Source organism: Xyrauchen texanus, chromosome 8 (assembly GCF_025860055.1).
Source record: "Xyrauchen texanus isolate HMW12.3.18 chromosome 8, RBS_HiC_50CHRs, whole genome shotgun sequence".
In the NCBI taxonomy this organism is placed as follows: Eukaryota; Metazoa; Chordata; class Actinopteri; order Cypriniformes; family Catostomidae; genus Xyrauchen; species Xyrauchen texanus.
The window spans coordinates 7,730,324-7,752,869 of NC_068283.1; the positions used below are offsets into that span (position 1 = coordinate 7,730,324).

At 37.4% G+C, this 22,546-nt stretch overlaps 2 protein-coding genes across 2 annotated transcripts in view; one reads left to right on the forward strand and one right to left on the reverse strand.

Moving 5' to 3' along the window:
• The window catches only part of LOC127647886 (cytoplasmic phosphatidylinositol transfer protein 1-like), a 122,825-nt gene extending 108,407 nt beyond the window's left edge, over positions 1–14,418 (reverse strand). The window contains exon 1 of the mRNA XM_052132404.1: positions 13,840–14,418. Coding sequence (XP_051988364.1) covers positions 13,840–13,944 — 105 coding nt within the window. The 5' untranslated portion in view covers positions 13,945–14,418. The remainder of the gene's footprint in view (positions 1–13,839) is intronic.
• A 3,956-nt stretch (positions 14,419–18,374) lies between these two features.
• Positions 18,375–22,546, forward strand: part of LOC127647627 (probable helicase with zinc finger domain) — a 70,275-nt gene continuing 66,103 nt past the window's right edge. Inside the window, exon 1 of the mRNA XM_052131989.1 lies at positions 18,375–18,425. The gene's annotated coding sequence lies outside the window, so the exon portion shown is untranslated. The remainder of the gene's footprint in view (positions 18,426–22,546) is intronic.

A 22,546-nucleotide genomic window follows, 5' to 3' on the forward strand; every position in this document is an offset into this window, starting at 1 on the left:
TTGGTGCATACATTCACCAACACTTCTAGCTTCGATCACTGGGGGCAGTGATTTGAATTTCAACACCTGCCGCTGAATTCACTATAATACTGCTTCATTTAAAAATTGCAAGGCTCTTTCCACACATCTTATGAATTTATATCTGTAAACCCTCATTTAGATCTTTTTCTAGTGTTTAAGTGCCCTCAGACTCACATTATGGGACAATAAAATTTCATACTGACTTAAAGGGAAAACAGGGTAAATCACATACTAATGCTGCTTGCCTTGAGAAGAGCACAAGCTTTCAATCTCAAGCAAGGAACATGATGTACAAAAACACTGACAACATTGTTTTCAGGTCAAGTGAATCCTGAATCCACTGTGTGCTCTTCATAAACCAAGATTTATATGTTCATCGTCTCAATAAGACAAACTATTATCACGAGGACCTTGAATTTCAGACGACAATATCCAATTAAATAAAATATTTTTTTTCCTTTTTCACCTATGAGCTTCTGAGCTGCCTTTAGTCATGGTTTGATTTCTCAAATAATACAGATGTTGCGGTTTTATTTCACAGCTCAAGTATAACAGTTTAAAAGAGAGTAAAACAACATTAGCAGACACGTCTACCTTTTACTTTTATACTAGTATACTGTATAAGAGCAACAACTACTTCAACAAGAAGGACGCATCAAAAATGAGATCTCGTTGATATCTCAGCTGCTTCTACTAGACTGCAATGAGATTAATTGGAGAACAAATGGAGAATTTTGCTCAAGTTTCATGTTTCTCGATTTTTCTTCAGAGAAAAAGACCCTAACGTCACTTGTCTCCTCTAGAGATTCAGATGGGATAGCAACAATAGCAGTGGACTGGTAGTGGATTTTGCAGATATTGATCACTAAGGCATTGGAAAAGGTTGATAACCGATTAATCAGACCATAGTTTTTAAAATAGATTGAATGAATTTACCGTGAATTACAATATAATCACTAAAATGTGTCCTAAATAGTACGAGCAGTAATTAAACAACAGTTGATCCTCATTCATCAATAGTAGATCATCAACAATCACTTGTCATCGGTCTTTATAACATTTCACATTAATAAAGTGAATTAGTCCATAAACAGTGATGGTGACGGAGTCTTGGCTCTGATACAATGCTAAAAATTATAGCAATTCATCAAATTAAGCTTTTCATAGTGTAAAAAAACAAATATTAAATTGGTAACTATTGCAGTCGATTTTTGCTAATAATCGATAGTTGCAAAAAGCAACTTTCAGCACAGATTAATTGGTAAAACCAATATATCAGTGGACCTCAACAATGTAAAATGTCAAACTGTGCTCTGGATTGTAAACTTGGTACCTTGTCATATCAAAGTCAGAGATGTCTCTATGAACGCAAACGTTTCAATAATAAATCAATAATAGTTTTGACATCTCCCCTCTTATCTTGAGACATATACGTTTAATTTTGTTTTTGTTATGTTTTTTGCATTATGAAATACTTTTGCCCCAAATTGGAAAAAGTAGGTAGACTTTTCTATAGCTAAAATCGGTCCGTGCTTACAGAAATGTGAAACACTGCCCCTAGCGGCCAAAGAGGTAAGTGTTGTTGGGGGTATGGGCACGTGTAATCTCAATTTTCCAGGTGTTATGTCCACGGAGAGGTGCCAAAAGCTAGCTGTAAAGAGTTGTTTTCAGCTGTGCAGGGTGTAATAGAGTGAATTAGAATGCATATTTTATAAACTGTACCCCCCAAACCTAAACCTAATCACCAGTGGAGTAAAAATGTAAGGCTAGAGGGAAAATTGCAACCTCAGAACCACACTCGTCATTTATGTGAACAAATTCCATATATTTTTTTAATAACAGAAATTACTTTTTCAGGCCTGTAAAACACAATTTTAAAGTTCCCTGATATTTCAAGGTTTTCTACGACCATGGGAACCAATCAGTAAAACCAATCCAAATAAATCAGCATTAAAGTATCATCATCTGACTCCATTCAGTATCCTCAAGGCCTTATATACAAACAAGGAATAGAGCAAAGCAATATCGACTAGATGACTTAAACTTAAATGTTTTCTGCACAGCACAACCCTAACTAAACAATGATACCAGTTAAATAGCACTATGCTTCACCGCAATGACAGCATTTTATTTCAGTAGTGTCCACACAAAATTGGCTGCATACAAAAACGTAGGCAGCTGACTTGCTACCTATTCAGTTAATGGTTTTGAATTAAGGAAACAGTCTCAGAACAGTCTGAAAACACCTTATTTTCATCCTTCTCTGCATACAGCCTCTGAAGGCAGCATTTTCCAACTAGTTGGCAGCTGTACAGGGCTTTGAGTGCGTTTCACTCAAGACAAGAGCGCGAGCTGTCAGTTGCTCATGTGATAGTCAGAGGCCATCCTGAGGGGAGATCAGACCAGACGTGCTCAAAAGCTGCACAGAAAAATATTCAATGTATGGCGAGTGGGTGTGATTCCGTGAAGGCCGACAGAAGAGTGCAGCGCACTACTGTGAGGGGAGAGCTATTAGAGCGCCTAGAGAACGACGCAGCACGTCTCCATTAAATCACACATGTAAATAATTTAATATTTAGGCCTATATACAGTATTTTTAAATAAATGTACACCATTTTGTTGAACAGTGGTTTATTACTTTTTTGCATTTTTAATTGATTATTGACAAACACTAACAATTCTTGATTAAAAAAAAATCATATTTCAAGACTGATGCAAATAGATCAGCACAGGGCTGGACTGGGAAGAGAAATCGGCCTGGGAGTTTTTTTTTTTTTTTTTGTTGATATTATTTGTTTCTCTTGATTTTGGAGTAAAATCGGACCAAGACATTTCAAATAACTTCACAAATCTATACTATATAAATAGCTGGTTACATCACAAATTTAAGCATCCCTTCAAAACGTATCTAAAATTAATGAACCCTATAATGACGTGTGTATAAAACATGACACACTCCGTTTGACGGCTCCCGTCTCACACTGTGTTCAAGCTGAAAAGCCAAAATTAGTATGGTATGCAAGTTTCACATGTTTATGGCACTATCAAGTGGTTATCGGCGAAAAAAGTTGTTTCAAATGTTTATATCGATCCATTTAAAATGTCGGCGCACTTGCGCAAAAAATGACTTATGTTGGGATAAACGACAGCTTATTATAATAAATTAAAAGAAAAAGTAATGATTATATTGTTAATGATATTTAAAAATGAGTATTTGCTGAATATAAGCAACTTGTGCTTGGTTAAAATGTTGTATATTATTTTATTGAAAAAGCATGTTGAATTGACATGTATCAAATATGATACAACAGGCTTTTGAGGCATCTCTCTCAATCAGCATTACACTCCATTCATGCCCACTATACAAAATATTCACAAGAGCTTTGAAAATTCTGACATATACTTTTTACAAGATATATTTAAAGAGTGAACTAATATTTCTGTGTATTTTCATATATGCAGCCTGCTAGATCATTATAAAGATCTCATTATTTTACATTATAAGCTATGATGATGTCATCTTAACATAATGACCTTTAAAACCAAATGTATCAAATATGATGCATAAAAAAACATGCAAATGTATCTTTGTTTTTACGATTTATTTTATGGTTTGTCTAGTGGTACTAAAAACCGTAAAAATAATAATAAAAAAATAATTAAAAAAATTATGTTTCTTTCATATTTTCAATTTGTTCATGTCAGGCTTTACAGGGTTAAGCCCAGAGGCTTGGGGAGGATGAACTCAGATTTCTTTATTACTCAAGAATAGGGCTGAATGGTTAGGACAACAACAAAAATTGAATTGCAATAATTTTGCAAAATGTTGTGATTTGAACTGCAATATGGTTATAAACATAAAAAAAATTATTACAAAAAAAAAAATACTAAGTGTTTCCTTTTGACAAAACCATGATTTTCTGTTAATAGAAATATGGCTCAAGAAATGGTGTTCGCACTTAAGTCCTAAATAAATAAATATATACAGTCAAACACAGAGAGAGAGAAATAAATCTGATTCACATCATCAGATTCACATCATCTGATTCACATCATCTGATTCACATCATCAGATTCACATCATCTGATTCACATCATCTGATTCACATCATCAGATTCACATCATCTTCACAATGTCGTTTATTTGTTCACTGTGTACCTGTTTTTGTCCACTTTGTGATGGGGTTTCAGCACACTTTATCATAATTTTTTTGGAACCCAAGTTCCAATCCGTTATTATTAATATAAGAAATGATTGTGGAAATGTACATTATTTTTTGTAATAATAATAATAATAATAATAATAATAATAATAATAATAATAATAATAATCTAATTTCCTCTCATTTGATTTAGAATCTAACTAAACTATTATTAAAGGCCATCACAGGACGATACTGTTTATTACATATATGTATCTTTCAAATAGCATACACAATGTATTTTCAGTTACAAGTATTTTTGTGGTTTTGCAGCTTGAATGAAATCTATTCAAGGTTATATAGAGAAATTGCATAATAAATGCACATTTGTAACACAAACCTGCACTATTTATATAATTAAATCACAGCCTTTGCGGTTTGATAATCGCACTTCATCATCATGATTTTGATTTTATTTCAATTAATCATTCAGCCCCATTCAAGGACCTTTTGTATATAAATGTACATGAACTTTACATGCACAGGGAGAGTTTTAAAGACCATATGAAGGCCATTTGAGCAATCAGCACAGTAATCTCTCACGAGTCCTGAACTGATCAAACAGATTTTAACTAACAGTCTCAGCTGTTACTAGATCAGTCAATCACCCATAAAGTGATTGTTAATTAAATTTATAGCTCTCCCTCAGGAAAACGAGACTCTTAAGTCCATTAAAAATCAGAGCGACACACTCATTTTGGGTTTAGCTTTCCGTTTATCTTATGCAAATGGTAATACACTGAAAAAAAAATCCTACTGTTATCAAGAGTTTTTGTCTTGTTTTCCAATTAAAATGGTCTACAAATCCTTAAAACAAGATACATTTACCTGAGAAGCAACATATAAGATATTTAGACTTGCTTTAAGAGAATATAACTTAAATATACAGTAAGTGTATTTTGTATACAAGAGTATTATTTACTAGTTTATACTTCTGCGAGTGCAGTAAAGACAAAAGACTTTGCCTTTCTTGAAACTTGAAAGCCTCTGGTCACTATAAAGGTTGTATGGCAAGAATCGTAAAGGATCTTCGAACATTTCCTCTTTAATGTTCCATGGAAAAATAATCAATACATGCCTTGAACAACAGGAGGGCAACTAAATGAATTATTTAGCATTTTCATTTTGTGTGAACTTTCATGTGAAGTGTTTCTCCATTCCCAAAGATACCGTTATGATAAACCCCTTTTAACAGGCAGCTTCCCTAAACAGAGAATAGATCTCTAGAGTCAGTCAACAGATGGGCTACAAAAGCACAAAGCCGCATGACAGGAAGACAGCAGCCCCTTTGGTGTTTTACTTAAAGATGCACTTAGAGGCACAGAATGGTATATTAGCTCACTACTTACTGACTGTCCGGTAAATACTGTAATGTGCGTATGCGCGCGCGCATGCGAGTGTGTGCGCGTGTGTGTGTGTGTGGGGTGTGCGTGCATTTGCGTATGCATAACAGAACACATTATGCAATCATGTTGCATATTTACTTCACATCTGGTTTTAATTTTGGAAATTTAAAAAGGCTATTTTTGCATTTATAATCCAATTTTATAGACAAAAGTCTAAATATGGCAATGTTACTTTAGTTCATTTGTTATACTGTTACCATATAGGGAACGTATAGATTACTTTACATTAGTTGCCAATGTTAAAAATACATTAAAAGCACTGAGGGTTTTCAGAACATATTTTACCATAATAGAGACATAATGGTCAACAAACAGTATGTGTATCTAGGGTCGCCATGGTGTACGGTGTTAGCGGATTTACTCGGAACAAGGGACAATTTTATATTGGGTAAATAGGGAGAAACATTATTAAATGGAACTTCCAATATCAATACAATAGTCTAATGAATAGAATAGCCTTAAATAAAGAATGGTTGCCTCATGAGGGGTTTGCGAATTGAACCTAAATAACGCATTGAAAGACAGAAGTTCTTTACCAATGAATCAAATACACATGCAGCAAAGGTCATTATGGTAAATGTATATGCACTAACAGAAGACGTTTAATTACAGGTAGCGAATATAATGTGCATGGTGGGGGTAATGCGTTAAAAAGTAACGCTCATAACATAATCAGATTACTTTGAGTAACAAGTAACGCGATTTGTTTATTTTAGAACATAATATCAGAGTTATTTTTTTTAATTGGAAAAGCGTTGCTTTTGTACACCTCTCCTTTCCCCGTATTGTGATAAATCAGGAGTAAAAGTGCGCAAACTTCGTGGAGGAGACGTAGTGCATGATGGGTATTGTAGTTCTAAAGAGTGTGAGGCTTACCTACCAGAGATGCTCAATGAAGTTGTAGTATGTGTGTGCATGATGGGTATTGTAGTTCTAGAAAGTGGGAGTCTTACTATAGATATTCAGTAAAGTTGTAGTATGCGTGCACATGATGTGTATTGTACTTCTAGAGAGTATGAGCCATGCTTATCAGCTATGGGCAGAGCACAACAAGACTTCTTTTAGCCCACTCTGAGATTTATGTTTTAAAAATGGCAAAATATTGCTGGTAAAGGAATGTGAATCTGAACGCTTCAGTGAAATCCAGTTGTAGTCATCATTTGCAGTGGTGCATTTTTTTGTGAACTAGAGCTTGCATGAGCCACCCTCATACATTTTACCATTGTCACATCAAGAGATAAGAAATGTGTTCTCATAAGGCAACATTTTGTCAACTGTAACATTCGGGTAAGTGATACTTTGATTCATGTAGGCTGCATTTAAAAGTGTGTAAACACATTTTCGTGGTATAATATAGCACAGGCATAAGCCTGGAGAAGTCTTCCCATAACCACGGCATTATTATACGGATTAAAGCTGCCGGTAACTACTTCTCTAGGATCAGTTTGCATCCGAACTGCTCTGTGTTAAAGCATTTAACATTCAGTTGAGTGAAACTCAATTGATTCATGTGTAAATACACACTGCATTAAAAAAAAGGCAGTAAACGCGTTTAGGCAGAGGGATTATAAGACTAGTCTTCCACTGGCCATGGCATGATACACAGGGTGAAATACTCCCTCAATTCACAGACTTATGCAGCCATGTTAGAGCTCCCTGTAACTGGGAGAATGGGATGAGAAAAGCTGACTCTGGATCAGCGGCTGGGAGCAACATTCTACATGGTTTGTGCAGGCAGAACATTTTTTAATTTCTTAAAATATTACAATTTTTTGTTCTATAATAAACAAGTAATTTGATTTGTGAAACAAAATTTAAGACAATTTGCTAGCATTAAAAACGATTCCATTCAAGTTGTATCAACATGCGCGTTTGAAGTAGGCTGTCCGCAGTTCACACCGTGGATCAACTGAAAAACAAGTGTGCACTGAGATGACTTAAGTGAAAAATATTCATTTATTATGGATATTCCCCACCGAATTTTATCCTGACTTCAGAAGAACATATTAAGTTGAGTCTGGCATTGTCGATGGGCACAGCACATGATGACGTATATGATGCAGGTTCAAGCGTTGGACTTTGCTGCTTTAGGTAAGACTGTGGTTATCCTTCATTATTCATATTGGCTGCCATGTTGAAGGAAAAGCAAATCATGCATATTCATGTTATTTTGTAATTAATTTTTTTTCAAAAGGTTGATTCATAAGTACACAAAAGAGAAAAACACAACACACATCAAATCCACCTTTAATATTTAACCTCAACTAATATCCCTTCCCAATCACCCCACCCTCCGAATAACTGTGGTGACAAATAATAACACACACACACACACACATATATAAAATAAACTAAACTTCTCTGTCCCCATTCCCGCCCCGAGAGTCCCCCAAAGATGCAAAATAATTACTCAAATTTGCGTTTGGCTGCTGCTACTCTCTCCCTTTTTTCATTGTTTTTAAATGTTTATCGATTTATTTTGAGTGGTTGTGGAATTTTGGAGCTTTGAAGTCCCATCTTGTTACTTTATTGCAATGCGGAATCACGCATTATCCTTCGAAATGCTTTTTTTGAATCTTTGAGTGTTATCTGCAGGAATCATCCCTCTCGTCGCCCTGCCCAGGACTTACACTACCCCGTGTGTGCTGTTGCCATGGATTCCCTCTGAACTTAAATAGGAACTATTATTTGGCAAATGACTCCAATTAACTTACGACTAATCCAATTAACAAGCAACCTAAGTGCTATATACATTGCTCTTCAAGGCGCAGTTCTATACACTCATCACCTGATGCCATCCTTGTTCCTATATTTCAGCGTAAAGCTCATAGACTGCTGTGCACTGGTGTTAATTTTAACAACCTGTCTGTACTTATAGTTTTCTCCATTATCCTCTGTGCCCTCACGTCTGGTGAAATTTGTGCTTTTTAATGAACGCTCTGTGAACAACGAGGCTGTGATTTTATCGGATATTATCATCGAAGAAAAACTTGACCTTGTGTGCTTAACTGAAACTTGGCACAAACAGTCTGATGGAGTTTTGTTTAATGAACTTAATCTACAGGCTACGGGGTTGTGTGCTCTCCCGCGACCCTCTGGGGGGATCATTGTGCTGCATAATCAACGATACAACATAAGTCCCGTGGCTATTCCCCAGTTTAATTCTTTTGAATGTCTCGTTCGGAGTGTCCCTGCACCCTTCACTACTGCCATAGCTACAGTCTACCGGCCTCCTAAGACAAATGCAGATCTTTTTATCAGAGTTTGCAGATCTACAGTCTATGTTGTGCCTCAGGTTTGAGAGAACTCTTATCCTGGGGGACGTTAACATCCACGTTGACATAATACTTTTTTGTCCTTACTGGAGTGCTTTGATTTGAACCAGCTTGTGGACTGTGCTACACATAATAAAGGTCACACATTAGACCTTGTGATTGCACATGGATTGTTTGTGTCTCAGTTTTCCACTGCTGATTTAGGGCTATCTTTTTCATCTGGAAATTCCACACACTAACATTTCCTCTTCTCGCACTGTAAATTATCACAAATGGAAATCCATTTATCTCTCTGATTTGACTGACTTTGACTCATCTTTAAGTTGTTCTGTCCCTCTGGAGGACATAATTTTTATGTTAAATACTGTTCTCTTGTCTGGCTTTGACACATTTGCTCCTATGAAATCATTGTTTGTCTCCTTTGTACATTCCGCTCCATGGTATAATGAGTTGCACTTTATGAAGGCAACTTGTCGCAAATTGGAGCGAAGGTGGCGTCTCTATGGCCTGAACGTACATCACTGGGCTTGGAAAGACCACTTCCAAGAATATAAGGCAGAAACTGTATCCGCCAGGTCCCGTTATTTTTCTCAGATAATTGTCAATAATCAAAGAAATCCCAGACAACGGTTTCACACCATTAACAAATTGCTCAAATGCAACAGTTCCTCTATTGTGCCTGCTTCCAACTCACAACTATAATAGATTTCTTGTTTTTTTTCAGCACCATGATTGACAATGCTCGTAAATGAATTCTTAATACTCCTCTCTCATCTGCTTCTCCTCTTAGTATTTATTTTTTCTCTTTCTCAAAGTTCTTCTCACTTGACCTGGTTTCTCTTGGTAATGAGGTATCGCAAATGAAAGCTGCCCCTTCCATAGTTGATCCCATTCCAACTTATTTGTTTGAATCCTTTTTCGCCTCTTTGTGTCCTGTTGTCTTGAATATAATAAAATGCACTGGCGTTGTGCCAGCAACATTTAAATCTGCTGCTGTAACCCCTGTACCTAAAAAGACTAACTTAGATTTGGACAATCTTAACAACGTTCATCCCATTTGTAATCTTCTCTAAATTTTAGAATGAATTGTGGCTTCTCAATTATACACTCATCTCACTGTAAACAATCTTTTTGAGCCTCTACAATCTGTCTTTCGCGATCTCCACAGCACTGAAATGGCTTGTTAATAACTTCGGACTCTGGCTGTCTTTCTATTCGGATTCTTCTTGATCTCAGTGCTGCTTTTGACACTGAAGATCATTCTCTTTTACTCACTCTTCTTGAGACAGATGGTGTTACTTTGGTGTTACTGATACTGCATTAAACTGGTTCAAGTCTTATCTCTCAGATCGTAGGCAGTTTGTTTCCTTGGGTGGATGTAGGTCCAAAGTTGGTTTGGTTAAATGTGGTGTTCCTCAGGGATCAATTCTGGGCCCCTATAACATTTACATGATTCCCTTTGGTCAGCTCTTAAGATCTCTTGGTCTTAATTATCATTTTTTACGCAGATGACACACAGATTTACATCCATGCAAAACCTGGTGATGGTGTGGCTGTAGACTTTCATGCACAATGTATTACTTGGATTAAAAAAAATGTATGTCTCTAAATTTTCTTTGTCTCAACATTGAAAAGACTGAGGTTATGCTCATTGGTTCACCTCACCATCTTCGTAAATCTGGTTCTTTAACATTAAATATGGATGGCTCTTCTCTGGAGTTTCAAACAATATTGATATATTTGATGCAAATGTAACATTTGATCCTCATGTTAAGAATACTGTTAAAACATCATTCTTCCATCTCAGAAACATTGCAAGACTGTACACCATGTTCTCCTTCTTGGTGGCTGAAAAACTGATCAATACTTTTGCATTTTCTCATATTGATTATTGTAACGCTTTACTAGTTGGGGTCTCTAAATCTACCATAAATAAGTTGATGTGCAAAACTCTAGAAATGCTAGAATCTTGACCAGGACAAGTGATCACATCACTTCTATCTTGGAGTCCTTGCACTCAAAGACTGTGGAACTCTCTTCCCTCTGAGGTTAGACATGCTGAATCTTTTAGTATTTTTAAATCTTCTCTTAAAACTCACTTTGTTTAGGGTTGCTTTTCTGTGATTATTATTCTATTCTTTTTCAATTGTTCTGATTGCATATTTTCTTTTTCTTTTGTGTATTTCAATGTATTTTTCTCTTGTAAAATGCATTGAGATGCAACTTTAAAAGGCGCTATAAGAAGTTCTTCTTCTTCTTCTTCTTCTTCTTCTTATTATTATTATTATTATTAAAACAAACTCCAGCCGCTAGATGGAACCAGCACAAAAAGAAACAAAACAGGTGCCCAGTGTCCTCGAATGGTCAAGTGAATGTTAAGTGAGTCAAGCTCACATGGCTGCAATGTAAGAAACACACCATGACTTCCTCAGTCCATTGATTTTATGAAAGACATCACTTGTTGTGGGCTTGTAAATATTTTGCAGCCATCCTTAGTATCTGTTCTCAATTTAGCCAGAAACATCAGTGAAAAATCGACCTTCCATTGATGTAAGAGTTTCTTGCATTCCTTGAATCAATCATGTTGCTCTTGTCAAATTTGCAAAGTCTGGGAACAAGAAAGTCTTGTGGTCTTCCAAGAAAGCCTTCCTTTATGCCTCGCATCACACAAGATCTTTATCGGATGATCTCAGAAATTTGGCCAGAATTGATTGGGGCCTGTCTCCTTCTGTGGATCTCCAAACCAGCTCTCTGTGAGCTCGCTCGATTTCCAGCTTATGGCCTGTTATGTTGAGCGGACACAGAAAGAGCTCGTCTAGGAATATTACCATATCTCGGCCTTTGTCATGCTCAAGAATTCCAACTATTCGGACATTGTTTCACTCCAACTTTTCCCACATGCGTTCCAAATCTACTTTGGTTGCCAGCGTGTTAGCAGCTAATTCCCTCTCAGATGACTCCAGATAATTGATCAGTTTTTCAACATCCTCGATTCTTGTAACAAACTCAGATTTTCGTCTTCATCACAATGATCGATCGATGTATTACCGCAAGATCCTCCAAGTCCACCACGACTTTCGTCTGAGTCCCTGGTCTACGGCCCGGTATGGGGTATCAGCTTTATCATTTAAGTTTCTTTAATATCTCCAGAGCCGAGGATATTGAATTCATTGACATGTTAACTTCATAGAACAGTAGGGTGTATCAAAGCTCACCGGTTTAAGGCAGAAATATTAAAAACTAGCAACGTGTGCAGAGTTTGTCGTACACGTCCAAACCTCACATGGAGCCATGTGACTCACGCATATTCATGTTATTGAGCATTTACATTTATAAATATCTGTTTGTTTAGTATGTTGTTTTGACAAGAGTGTTGTACAGTAGCTAGCATGAATATAAATACATAGTTATTTGTAGTGAATGCATAGCAGAAGAGAGAGTTGAAGAAAAAAGTAATGAAAAAATAACACAAAAGTAACGTAACACTTTAATTTCCATAAAAAGTTACTTTTAAATTAATTTAGTTACTTTTTAAGGAGTAACACAATATTCTAACAAGTCATTTAAAAAAATATATAAAAGTAACTTTACCCAACACTGTTGGTGGATAACTGTAAGACATCTCGGATTCAGAATGACACATGAAATGCTGTCAGACACACGCTTGAAGAAACACTTTTTAAAAGGATTTTTATGTATTTAAAATAAAATATATATTTTTATGTTCTACTCAACATTATCAGACAACAATTTTTTCTTCTGCAGTATAGTTACTAAAAAAATATATGTTTTTTAAAAGGAGTTTTACATATGTATAATGGAAAACAAGCCAAATCAAAAACAAAACAACATATTTTGTTGCAGTGTTTAATGTGGTGAACACTTCCTCTCTCATCTTTCTGTTCACTTCAATCCATCTTTTTGGGTCAAAAACAAAAAACATTCTGTGGATGGAAATGTCTTGTTGATGAGAGAGGTCAACAGAGAATGGCAAGACTGGTTTGAACTGACAAAGTCTACAGTAACTCAGATAATCACTCTGTACAATTGTGATGAGAAGAATATCATCTCTGAATGCTAATCTGTGATGCGGGTTGGTGCTGTTTTGGCAACATGAGGGCGACCTACACAATATTAAGCAGGTGGTTTTAATGTTGTGGCTGATCGGTGTGTCTGTGTGTGTGTGTGTATATATTATTGGATGGAATGATGGAATTTTGTTATGAAATTGCAATGCGTTTATCTTTAAATATTTTTAAGGGTACTTATGCATTATCATTTAAAATGTTACTATTTATTAGTATGGTTTTATATCGTAACTTTATTTATGTGCTTTATTTTTTATTCACTTGTTTGTTTATTTCTGTATAAACAAAACAACATTTTTAAAAATACAAAAACAAAACAACAATATGGTGATAAAGCCATAGAATACATTAAATAAAACATTTTCACTTGTTTATTTTAAGTTATATTGGGCTGGCTCAAGCGCTTTTTGTGTTTGAGTGGTTTAAAAAAAAATAGCTATCCAATGACTCAATTAATCAACACTATTTTTTTAATTAAAAAGTACCTTAAAATAATGTCAAACCACATTAAATACACCACCAACATTATGAAGAACTTCTCAAACCCCTTCCACGCAACGATGGGAATGGGAACAGTTCCACAGCACCACCAAGTGTATTTTACTATGGATTTCTATCATTTATATCTCTGGGAACTATGGCAAAAGTTACAAAAACGAAAATATATATATTTTTTAAAAAAGTGTGAAAATCTAATGCCAAATGCAATGCAACAAAAGCCATTGATGTCAATCTTCCACTCTGACATGCATCTCCAAATGTTACTCATTATATATTTTCTGATTGAATGCATTATATTATCTTTTCAACATTTCACCAAGCGACTAATTACTAAACATGAACTTACCTCTTCCACAGTGAGTGGCATACATATCCTGTATTCCTTCATCAACATTGTCCTCTCTTGATGATTCCCACACTCGATGAAGCGCCAGTGATCATCTAAATGCATTCAGCCATTAGAGACGGATGCAATCACGAGTTACCATTGAGAAGGATGGGAAAGATCAGCGCACTTTAGTAGAAACACTCGCGTCCTTTTGTTTGTTGTATTAATAAGTGAGCACTTGCAGAAAGACGTGTGATGTGATCAATCAATTCACTCTTGGAATCTGCCGATGCTCGTGTGTTTTACGCTGAAGAGACGATTATCGCAACGCCCCAGTGTTTATAATCGTCTAAATTTGGAAATGCATCGAATCTGGGTTTATAATGAATCCCTGCACTCCGCGCACCTGTCCCGTCCCGCTCAGAATATATAGTATGGAGATGATTTGGCTGTAATCTCAAAATAAACACAGTGCACCTTGAGTCAGTGGCATTGTTCTTCCTCCTCGATTGAGTTCAGAGATATCTTCCAGCTGTTATTTATTCCGCTGCATTGACGCAGCGGGATGGTAAGTTAGAAAGGAGAAAGACACACTGTGGCGGTGTGGCGCAGCGCATCACTATCGTGTAATACCGCTGTCAACCGATGGGCGGCGCTGGTGACTGTAACAGACCCAGCTGCAACAATGAAGACAGGCCCGTGTAGAAGTCTTTGCATTTTTTTGTTTGCTTGTTTGTTTGACAAGGAAAAAGTGAATGCAAAGCATGAAGAAAGTGTATATTGTAAGTTGAGGTTAAAATAATAAACGTTGTATAAGAAACATAAACAGTTTAATTCCCAAACAGAGTTTAATAATTTTTTACCCCCAACATAAGCAATGATTTAAGTCACATTATTGTGTTTTTGTATATTTGATTGTGCCTAAAGACTTTTTCTGTAACACAGTATACACATACTGTGAACATAGCGCAAATGTTTCCAGTTTAATTAACAAATGTGTGATTTTGAAATATATATATATATATATATATATATATATATATATATATATATATATATATATTCTCTCTTTAAAAAGTCTTAGCAATGAATAACAAAGGAATGTGGGAGTCTGAATAGGTGTGTTAATTTATCTTTATAAATGTCCCTTGTATCTTTACATTTTGGGCAGTAGAGGAGAAAGTGTATCTCTGTCTCAACCTCACCTGACGTACAGTGAGCACACACCCTTTCTTCTCTGGGTAACCATGTTTTTCTGTGTCTGCCTCTCTCGATGGCGAGACTGTTCACTGAGCCTGTACTTGCTCCGGATCTGTCTCTCTCTCTCGATGGCGAGACTGTTCACTGAGCCTGTACTTGCTCAGGATCTGTCTCTCTCTCTCTCGATGGCGAGACTGTGCTCACTGAGCCTGTACTTGCTCAAGATCTGTCTCTCTCTCTCGATGGCGAGACTGTTCACTGAGCCTGTACTTGCTCAGGATCTGTCTCTCTCTATCGATGGCGAGACTGTGTTCACTGAGCCTGTACTTGCTCTGGATCTGTCTCTCTCTCTCGATGGCGAGACTGTTCACTGAGCCTGTACTTGCTCAGGATCTGTCTCTCTCTCTCTCCCTCTCGATGGCGAGACTGTTCACTGAGCCTGTACTTGCTCAGGATCTGTCTCTCTCTCTCGATGGCGAGACTGTTCACTGAGCCTGTACTTGCTCAGGATCTGTCTCTCTCTATCGATGGCGAGACTGTGTTCACTGAGCCTGTACTTGCTCCGGATCTGTCGCTCTCTCTCGATGGCGAGACTGTTCACTGAGCCTGTACTTGCTCAGGATCTGTCTCTCACTCTCGATGGCGAGACTGTTCACTGAGCCTGTACTTGCTCAGGATCTGTCTCTCTCTCTCGATGGCGAGACTGTGCTCACTGAGCCTGTACTTGCTCAGGATCTGTCTCTCTCTCTCTCTCGATGGCGAGACTGTTCACTGAGCCTGTACTTGCTCAGGATCTGTCTCTCTCTCTCGATGGCGAGACTGTTCAATGAGCCTGTACTTGCTCAGGATCTGTCTCTCTCTCTCGATGGCGAGACTGTTCACTGAGCCTGTACTTGCTCAGGATCTGTCTCTCTCTCTCGATGGCGAGACTGTTCACTGAGCCTGTACTTGCTCAGGATCTGTCTCTCTCTCTCTCGATGGCGAGACTGTTCACTGAGCCTGTACTTGCTCAGGATCTGTCTCTCTCTCGATGGCGAGACTGTTCACTGAGCCTGTACTTGCTCCGGATCTGTCTCTCTCTCTCTCTCGATGGCGAGACTGTTCACTGAGCCTGTACTTGCTCAGGATCTGTCTCTCTTTCTCGATGGCGAGACTGTGTTCACTGAGCCTGTACTTGCTCCGGATCTGTCTCTCTCTCTCGATGGCGAGACTGTTCACTGAGCCTGTACTTGCTCAGGATCTGTCTCTCTCTCTCTCGATGGCGAGACTGTGCTCACTGAGCCTGTACTTGCTCAAGATCTGTCTCTCTCTCTCGATGGCGAGACTGTTCACTGAGCCTGTACTTGCTCAGGATCTGTCTCTCTCTATCGATGGCGAGACTGTGTTCACTGAGCCTGTACTTGCTCTGGATCTGTCTCTCTCTCTCGATGGCGAGACTGTTCACTGAGCCTGTACTTGCTCAGGATCTGTCTCTCTCTCTCTCCCTCTCGATGGCGAGACTGTTCACTGAGCCTGTACTTGCTCAGGATCTGTCTCTCTCTCTCTCCCTCTCGATGGCGAGACTGTTCACTGAGCCTGTACTTGCTCAGGATCTGTCTCTCTCTCTCGATGGCGAGACTGTTCACTGAACCTGTACTTGCTCAGGATCTGTCTCTCTCTATCGATGGCGAGACTGTGTTCACTGAGCCTGTACTTGCTCCGGATCTGTCGCTCTCTCTCGATGGCGAGACTGTTCACTGAGCCTGTACTTGCTCAGGATCTGTCTCTCACTCTCGATGGCGAGACTGTTCACTGAGCCTGTACTTGCTCAGGATCTGTCTCTCTCTCTCGATGGCGAGACTGTGCTCACTGAGCCTGTACTTGCTCAGGATCTGTCTCTCTCTCTCTCGATGGCGAGACTGTGCTCACTGAGCCTGTACTTGCTCAGGATCTGTCTCTCTCTCTCTCTCGATGGCGAGACTGTGCTCACTGAGCCTGTACTTGCTCAGGATCTGTCTCTCTCTCTCGATGGCGGGACTGTTCACTGAGCCTGTACTTGCTCCGGATCTGTCTCTCTCTCTCGATGGCGAGACTGTTCACTGAGCCTGTACTTGCTCAGGATCTGTCTCTCACTCTCGATGGCGAGACTGTTCACTGAGCCTGTACTTGCTCAGGATCTGTCTCTCTCTCTCTCTCGATGGCGAGACTGTGCTCACTGAGCCTGTACTTGCTCAGGATCTGTCTCTCTCTCTCGATGGCGAGACTGTTCACTGAGCCTGTACTTGCTCAGGATCTGTCTCTCTCTCTCGATGGTGAGACTGTTCACTGAGCCTGTACTTGCTCAGGATCTGTCTCTCTCTCGATGGCGAGACTGTGCTCACTCAGCCTGTACTTGCTCAGGATCTGTCTCTGCTTTGTATCTCTGACAGTCAGGAGATACTCTTCCCATTCATACTTTGATTTTAGAGAATTGTAATTTGCTTTGTGTTTTAGTTTCTTGATCCCAATGTTCCAGATAGGTGATTTGAGATTGTTTGATGATCTGATTTATTCTGATGTTTGGTTGTAAAGCAGTGCTGGTCTGAGGCTGGTTGGTGTTAGTAGTGTTAACTGGGTTAGTGAGTTTCAGAACCAGCTGACTGAGGGGACATTTTTCAGGATTCAGTTCTTGGGTTTGTATAATAATTGTAGCGCTTCATATCTCTCTGTCTGTCTGTATCTCTGTCTCTTTGTCTGTTTGTCTGTCACAGTCGGTCTGTGTCTCTATCTGTCTGTATCTCTATATGTTTGTCTCTGTCTGTTTGTCTGTCTCTCTCTTTCTGTCTGTCTGTCTGTCTCTTTTTCTGTCTGTCTGTATCTCAGTCTCTTTGCCTGTCTGTCTGTTTACCTCTATCTGTCTGTCTCTCTCTGTCTGTCTGTTGGTCTGTATCTCTATCTCTTTGGCTGTATCGCTGTCTCTTTGTCTGTCTATCTGTCTGTCCTTGTAAAAAGGAATCTTGTTATCTTTTGGGGGTGAATAAATAAATAAATGACTTTATATGTACAGCATATCTTGAGAAAAAGGAAAATGTATCTGAAAAATAGTGTAACAGCATCATTAATAAAGTAACACTAAAGAAATATAAATATTTATTTAACATGGATTTATATTTAATAATATTTTAAAACAACTTATGTGCAGAATGTAATTTTTTAATTATTACAGAAATATAATTAATTATATAAAATTCTCTGTCTCGAGCACATATTGTCCTGTAATTTGTGCTGGAGAATTTGAGACTCGTGCAGTGAGTGTATTTATTCTGTACTGTGTGTGTGTGTGTGTGTGTGAGTGTGACAGGAAGCAGTGCGCAGAAATATTTGTCCCATAATGCACCGCTTCAGGCTGACAAGTGGATCCAAGATGGCGTAGAAAGTACAGCTAGGTAAGTGCATACTTCCTCTAACACTTTCTTTCCGTGCGTCTGTCACACGATTGTCATCTTTCTCGCCTCGATCCCTCCGTTAAAATACGTCTGTAAACTCATGTATTATGCGCATTGGAACGCGAATAATCGCTTCGCTCATTTGCACGGTTAATGTAAAGATGCAAAGGCCCGATCGCAGCTACGCTACACACACTAGCAGCTAAAGATATCCGCGTACAACTGCGATATTTACATCACATCTACGCGAATCACCTCGCACACGAATAGATGCATCGGTGCTGGGTGTAAATGTGTGTTGTTCAATACAGATCATGTGTAAGTGTTGCAGGAGAATGTAAATGTGTGTCCGGGTGCGGCTGGAACTCAAGGCCATGAGAGCAGCAATCATCGCAGTCCAGATGCTGATATTATAATTCGTCCTTCTCGTTTATCAGTGATCTCTATCAACCGCGTTGACTGAACGGCAATCGTATAGCGTGTATCAGTGGATTCTTTGGATGATATTGTATGTATTCGTGTTGATGTGACGGCACACATGCAGTTGTTGTTCTTTTTTTGATGGACATAGCGGTTGTATGGAAAAACCATTTGAGCTGCCTTCCTAGACAGCATCAGAGGCACGTCTGGAACGTTCGAGCCCCACGTTTTGATCGAACATTTCAAATAAACATTCGAATCGAACGTCCAAAACGTGCCTTTGTTGTCTACTAATGCTGTCTAGGAAGGCAACTCACTATGGTTTGAGACACGGCCACACACTCGTACTCAGACGGGACATCTATTATTAACTGACCCGGAATCCAAATATAGGCTGTTTATATATTTTACTGAGGCTCTGTTGCCTTGTTTGGTGTGCTGGATGTTAATTAGATGTTGCTTTAAGACTGTGTGTTATGGTGTGAAATGTGTCAGTCAGTCTCATACAGATGTGTGTCTATGGGGAAAGAGACACTGGGCAAGGGGGTGTTTGTGTGTGTGTGTGTGTGTGTGTGTGTGTGTGTGTGTGTGTGTGTGTGTGTGTAATATATTTAATGGAAATTAAATGTACGAAAATATCAATAATAATGTCATATTTTCAACGTGTATGAAGAAACATCTTCATATTTTCTAAAGTGGTGCTATTATTTAGCTGACACAGGCTTTATTTAGGACTACTACTTCAATGATGCAATCGGTTTGCTAGCACAATAAGTTAACGGACGTGTTAGCGCTCAACTAATGTTCAACAGATAAGTAATGAAAATAATATGAATTTATTTGAGTCAAAGTTTCATCTTTTAATAAGTCTTGCTACCAAAGTTTCTGTTAATATCCCATAGTTACTAGTTAACGTTAACTTTGTGTCTTTAAAAAACAAGGGCATCCTATGGGGGAATAAAAAGAATAATAATATGCATATTTTATTTATATATATATATATATATATATATATATATATATATATATATATATATATATATATATCAGTATTGTTTAATTATTGCCTAATTAACCCTTGTACACTCTTCATTTAAGAATCTCACTCCTGCTTCCCTGGTCTAATTTGACCCGAAAACAATAAACTAGTATTTATTTTATTTTTATGAAAGAAATGTAATGACACAAACCTTAATAAAGTAAAAAAAAAAAAACAGGGTGGGGTTGTTATGGTATTTAGACCTTATTTGGCTCTAAATTACACAATCCATTTTCATATCAAATTAGCACATTTTATTCAATAAAAACCTTAATTTGATTAAATCAAAAGAGTATAAAAACATTGAAATATGTCATGCATTAGGTGTCCCTGATGACATCTGCTGGTATAAAAATAACCATTACATGAAATGATAACTATGGCCTTGTAAATGGCTCCAGTGATCCATGCATTGGCTGATCTCTATAAGCCAATGTTGTAACAAATGTAATTTTTATATATATATATATATATATATATATAATCACAAGTTATGCATTGGGTATATTTTTGGACATTATAAAAGCAATTATTTGTCAAATTATAGTATATAATTAGTAATATAATTTTTTTAAACAACTTATGTTGAGGCATATTTTGCAATGATTGCTCCAATATGCTGAAAAAATGACCATGCTGCTACAGTCAAATCTGATTTTGTTATAAAGAAAAGTAATTATTTGGTTACCTGTCATTTATTTAAAACTTCTAGCATAAACTTTGTCACACAGGGACTGGACTCAGACTTCGTACTGTGTGGTATGTTTGTTACTATATGTGTGGACAGGTTTGTCTACACTGATGAGGGCCAAACCTCCTCATTAGTGTGTGTGTGTGTGTGTGTGTGTGTGTGTGTGTGTGTGTGTGTGTGTGTGTGTGTGTGTATGTATATGTATGTGTATGTATGTATATGTGTGTATGTATGTATATATGTGTATATATATATATGTATATGAATATGAAAACACACATAAGGATCCCAAATGGGTCTGTTGATGTTCAAATCTAGAGATATGCACATCTTTGTGTAATGGTTCGGTTTAGGGATAGAGTTTGGAAATAGAAATTATCATTAGATATGGAATCAATGGAAGTCTACGAAAGATCAATAATGTAGTCAAACAAACCTGTTTGCGTGTTTTCTACTATGTGGATGATTTTTAGTCTCACCCCTTCATTTACGTGTGGTTGTGTTCTGCATTGTTTGATTTTTATTTGACAAATTAAAAAAAAAATCTGTATTTTAGTACTTCCCATTAATTTGCTACTGTGGGTCAACTTTGACCCGAATAGTACAAGTGTTACAATAAAAATTTTTTTCGACCACATATGCTTCCCGAATCAAGTCCAGATTTATTTGTGTGTTCAGACAGCACGTGAAGGAAAAGTCACTAAGTCTGGAACCACTCCAAAGATACAGTTTTTATTAAAATGACCCAAGGAGTAAAAAAAAAAATTACCCAAGGATTGGATGAGGGATACGGTTAGCTATAGCACTGTCATAAAAAACGAGAAGAAATCAAATAACAAAAGGACAGGTTGTGAAAGCTTTTTTTAATTAATTTTTTTAGATCTAGTATTCATTTATTTAATAGTTGTAAAAACAACTGAAGTAACTATGGTATTTTAGCAGGAACTATGAGTATTATATTAGCTTTATGTAATGTTTAATGCTTGTTAATGTTATGCTCACAGAAAACTAATTTACCATATGCATAGTGATGGTAATCCGATGCTACTTGGATATTTGGTACTGAAAGATTACCACATTCACGGATCATGGTATGTAAATGGTACTCTTTGCCCGAGGCAAATTTAATGATACTCGTCTCAAGTTTGGCGCTATATGCGTGCTAAATATGCTTATTCGCAACACAATATTTTTGTGGTGCTATTGAAGCATGGTTTTCAGCATGAGCCATCACCAAGCTACTCTCGACAATGATCTGCTAAATCTACTGCATCTCTAAAGTGCATGCGCATTAACTGGGCTTCCCTCGATATCGCAGTGCAGACCACAACACCGATGCGACCCATTTGAATTATTGTGAGAACTCTCTACATTAAAGCGCTGTAGAGGAAGTTAAACATCTGAAACAGCTAGACAGTCTTGACGTCATAAACCGCACTGACATGGAGAAGAGCAACACTGTGTATACGCCAAAATAAAGGTTATTCAAATTACCAAAATGAATCCCCATTTTACAATGGGAACCGTAACTATGGTATTCTGACAAATGTAAAAGTTAACGATCTAATAGGTGGAATCTATTGGACCTCATTTCTATTACAAATGTGGCAGTTGAAGGTGAAGTTTCTTAATTTGTTTAGACTGTTTTTGCATTACAATAATTAATTCATAATTTAGTATTATTAGACCTGGAAAACTTGGACAAAGTCCTCCTCCTGTGTAATATGTATTCTGTTTGAATGATACATGTGATTTGAATGATAAAACTGGATAGCCTTATATATATATATATATATATATATATATATATATATATATATATATATAAAAAAAATTAATAATAATAATAATGGGCTCATCAACTTTTAAAATGGCGGAGAGAAAGCTCCTGTGTCTTTTGTTGTCTACATCAACAAGAAAAATGCCACATGATACATGCCCTTTTATTTGAAAAACCCAGAACAAAACTAT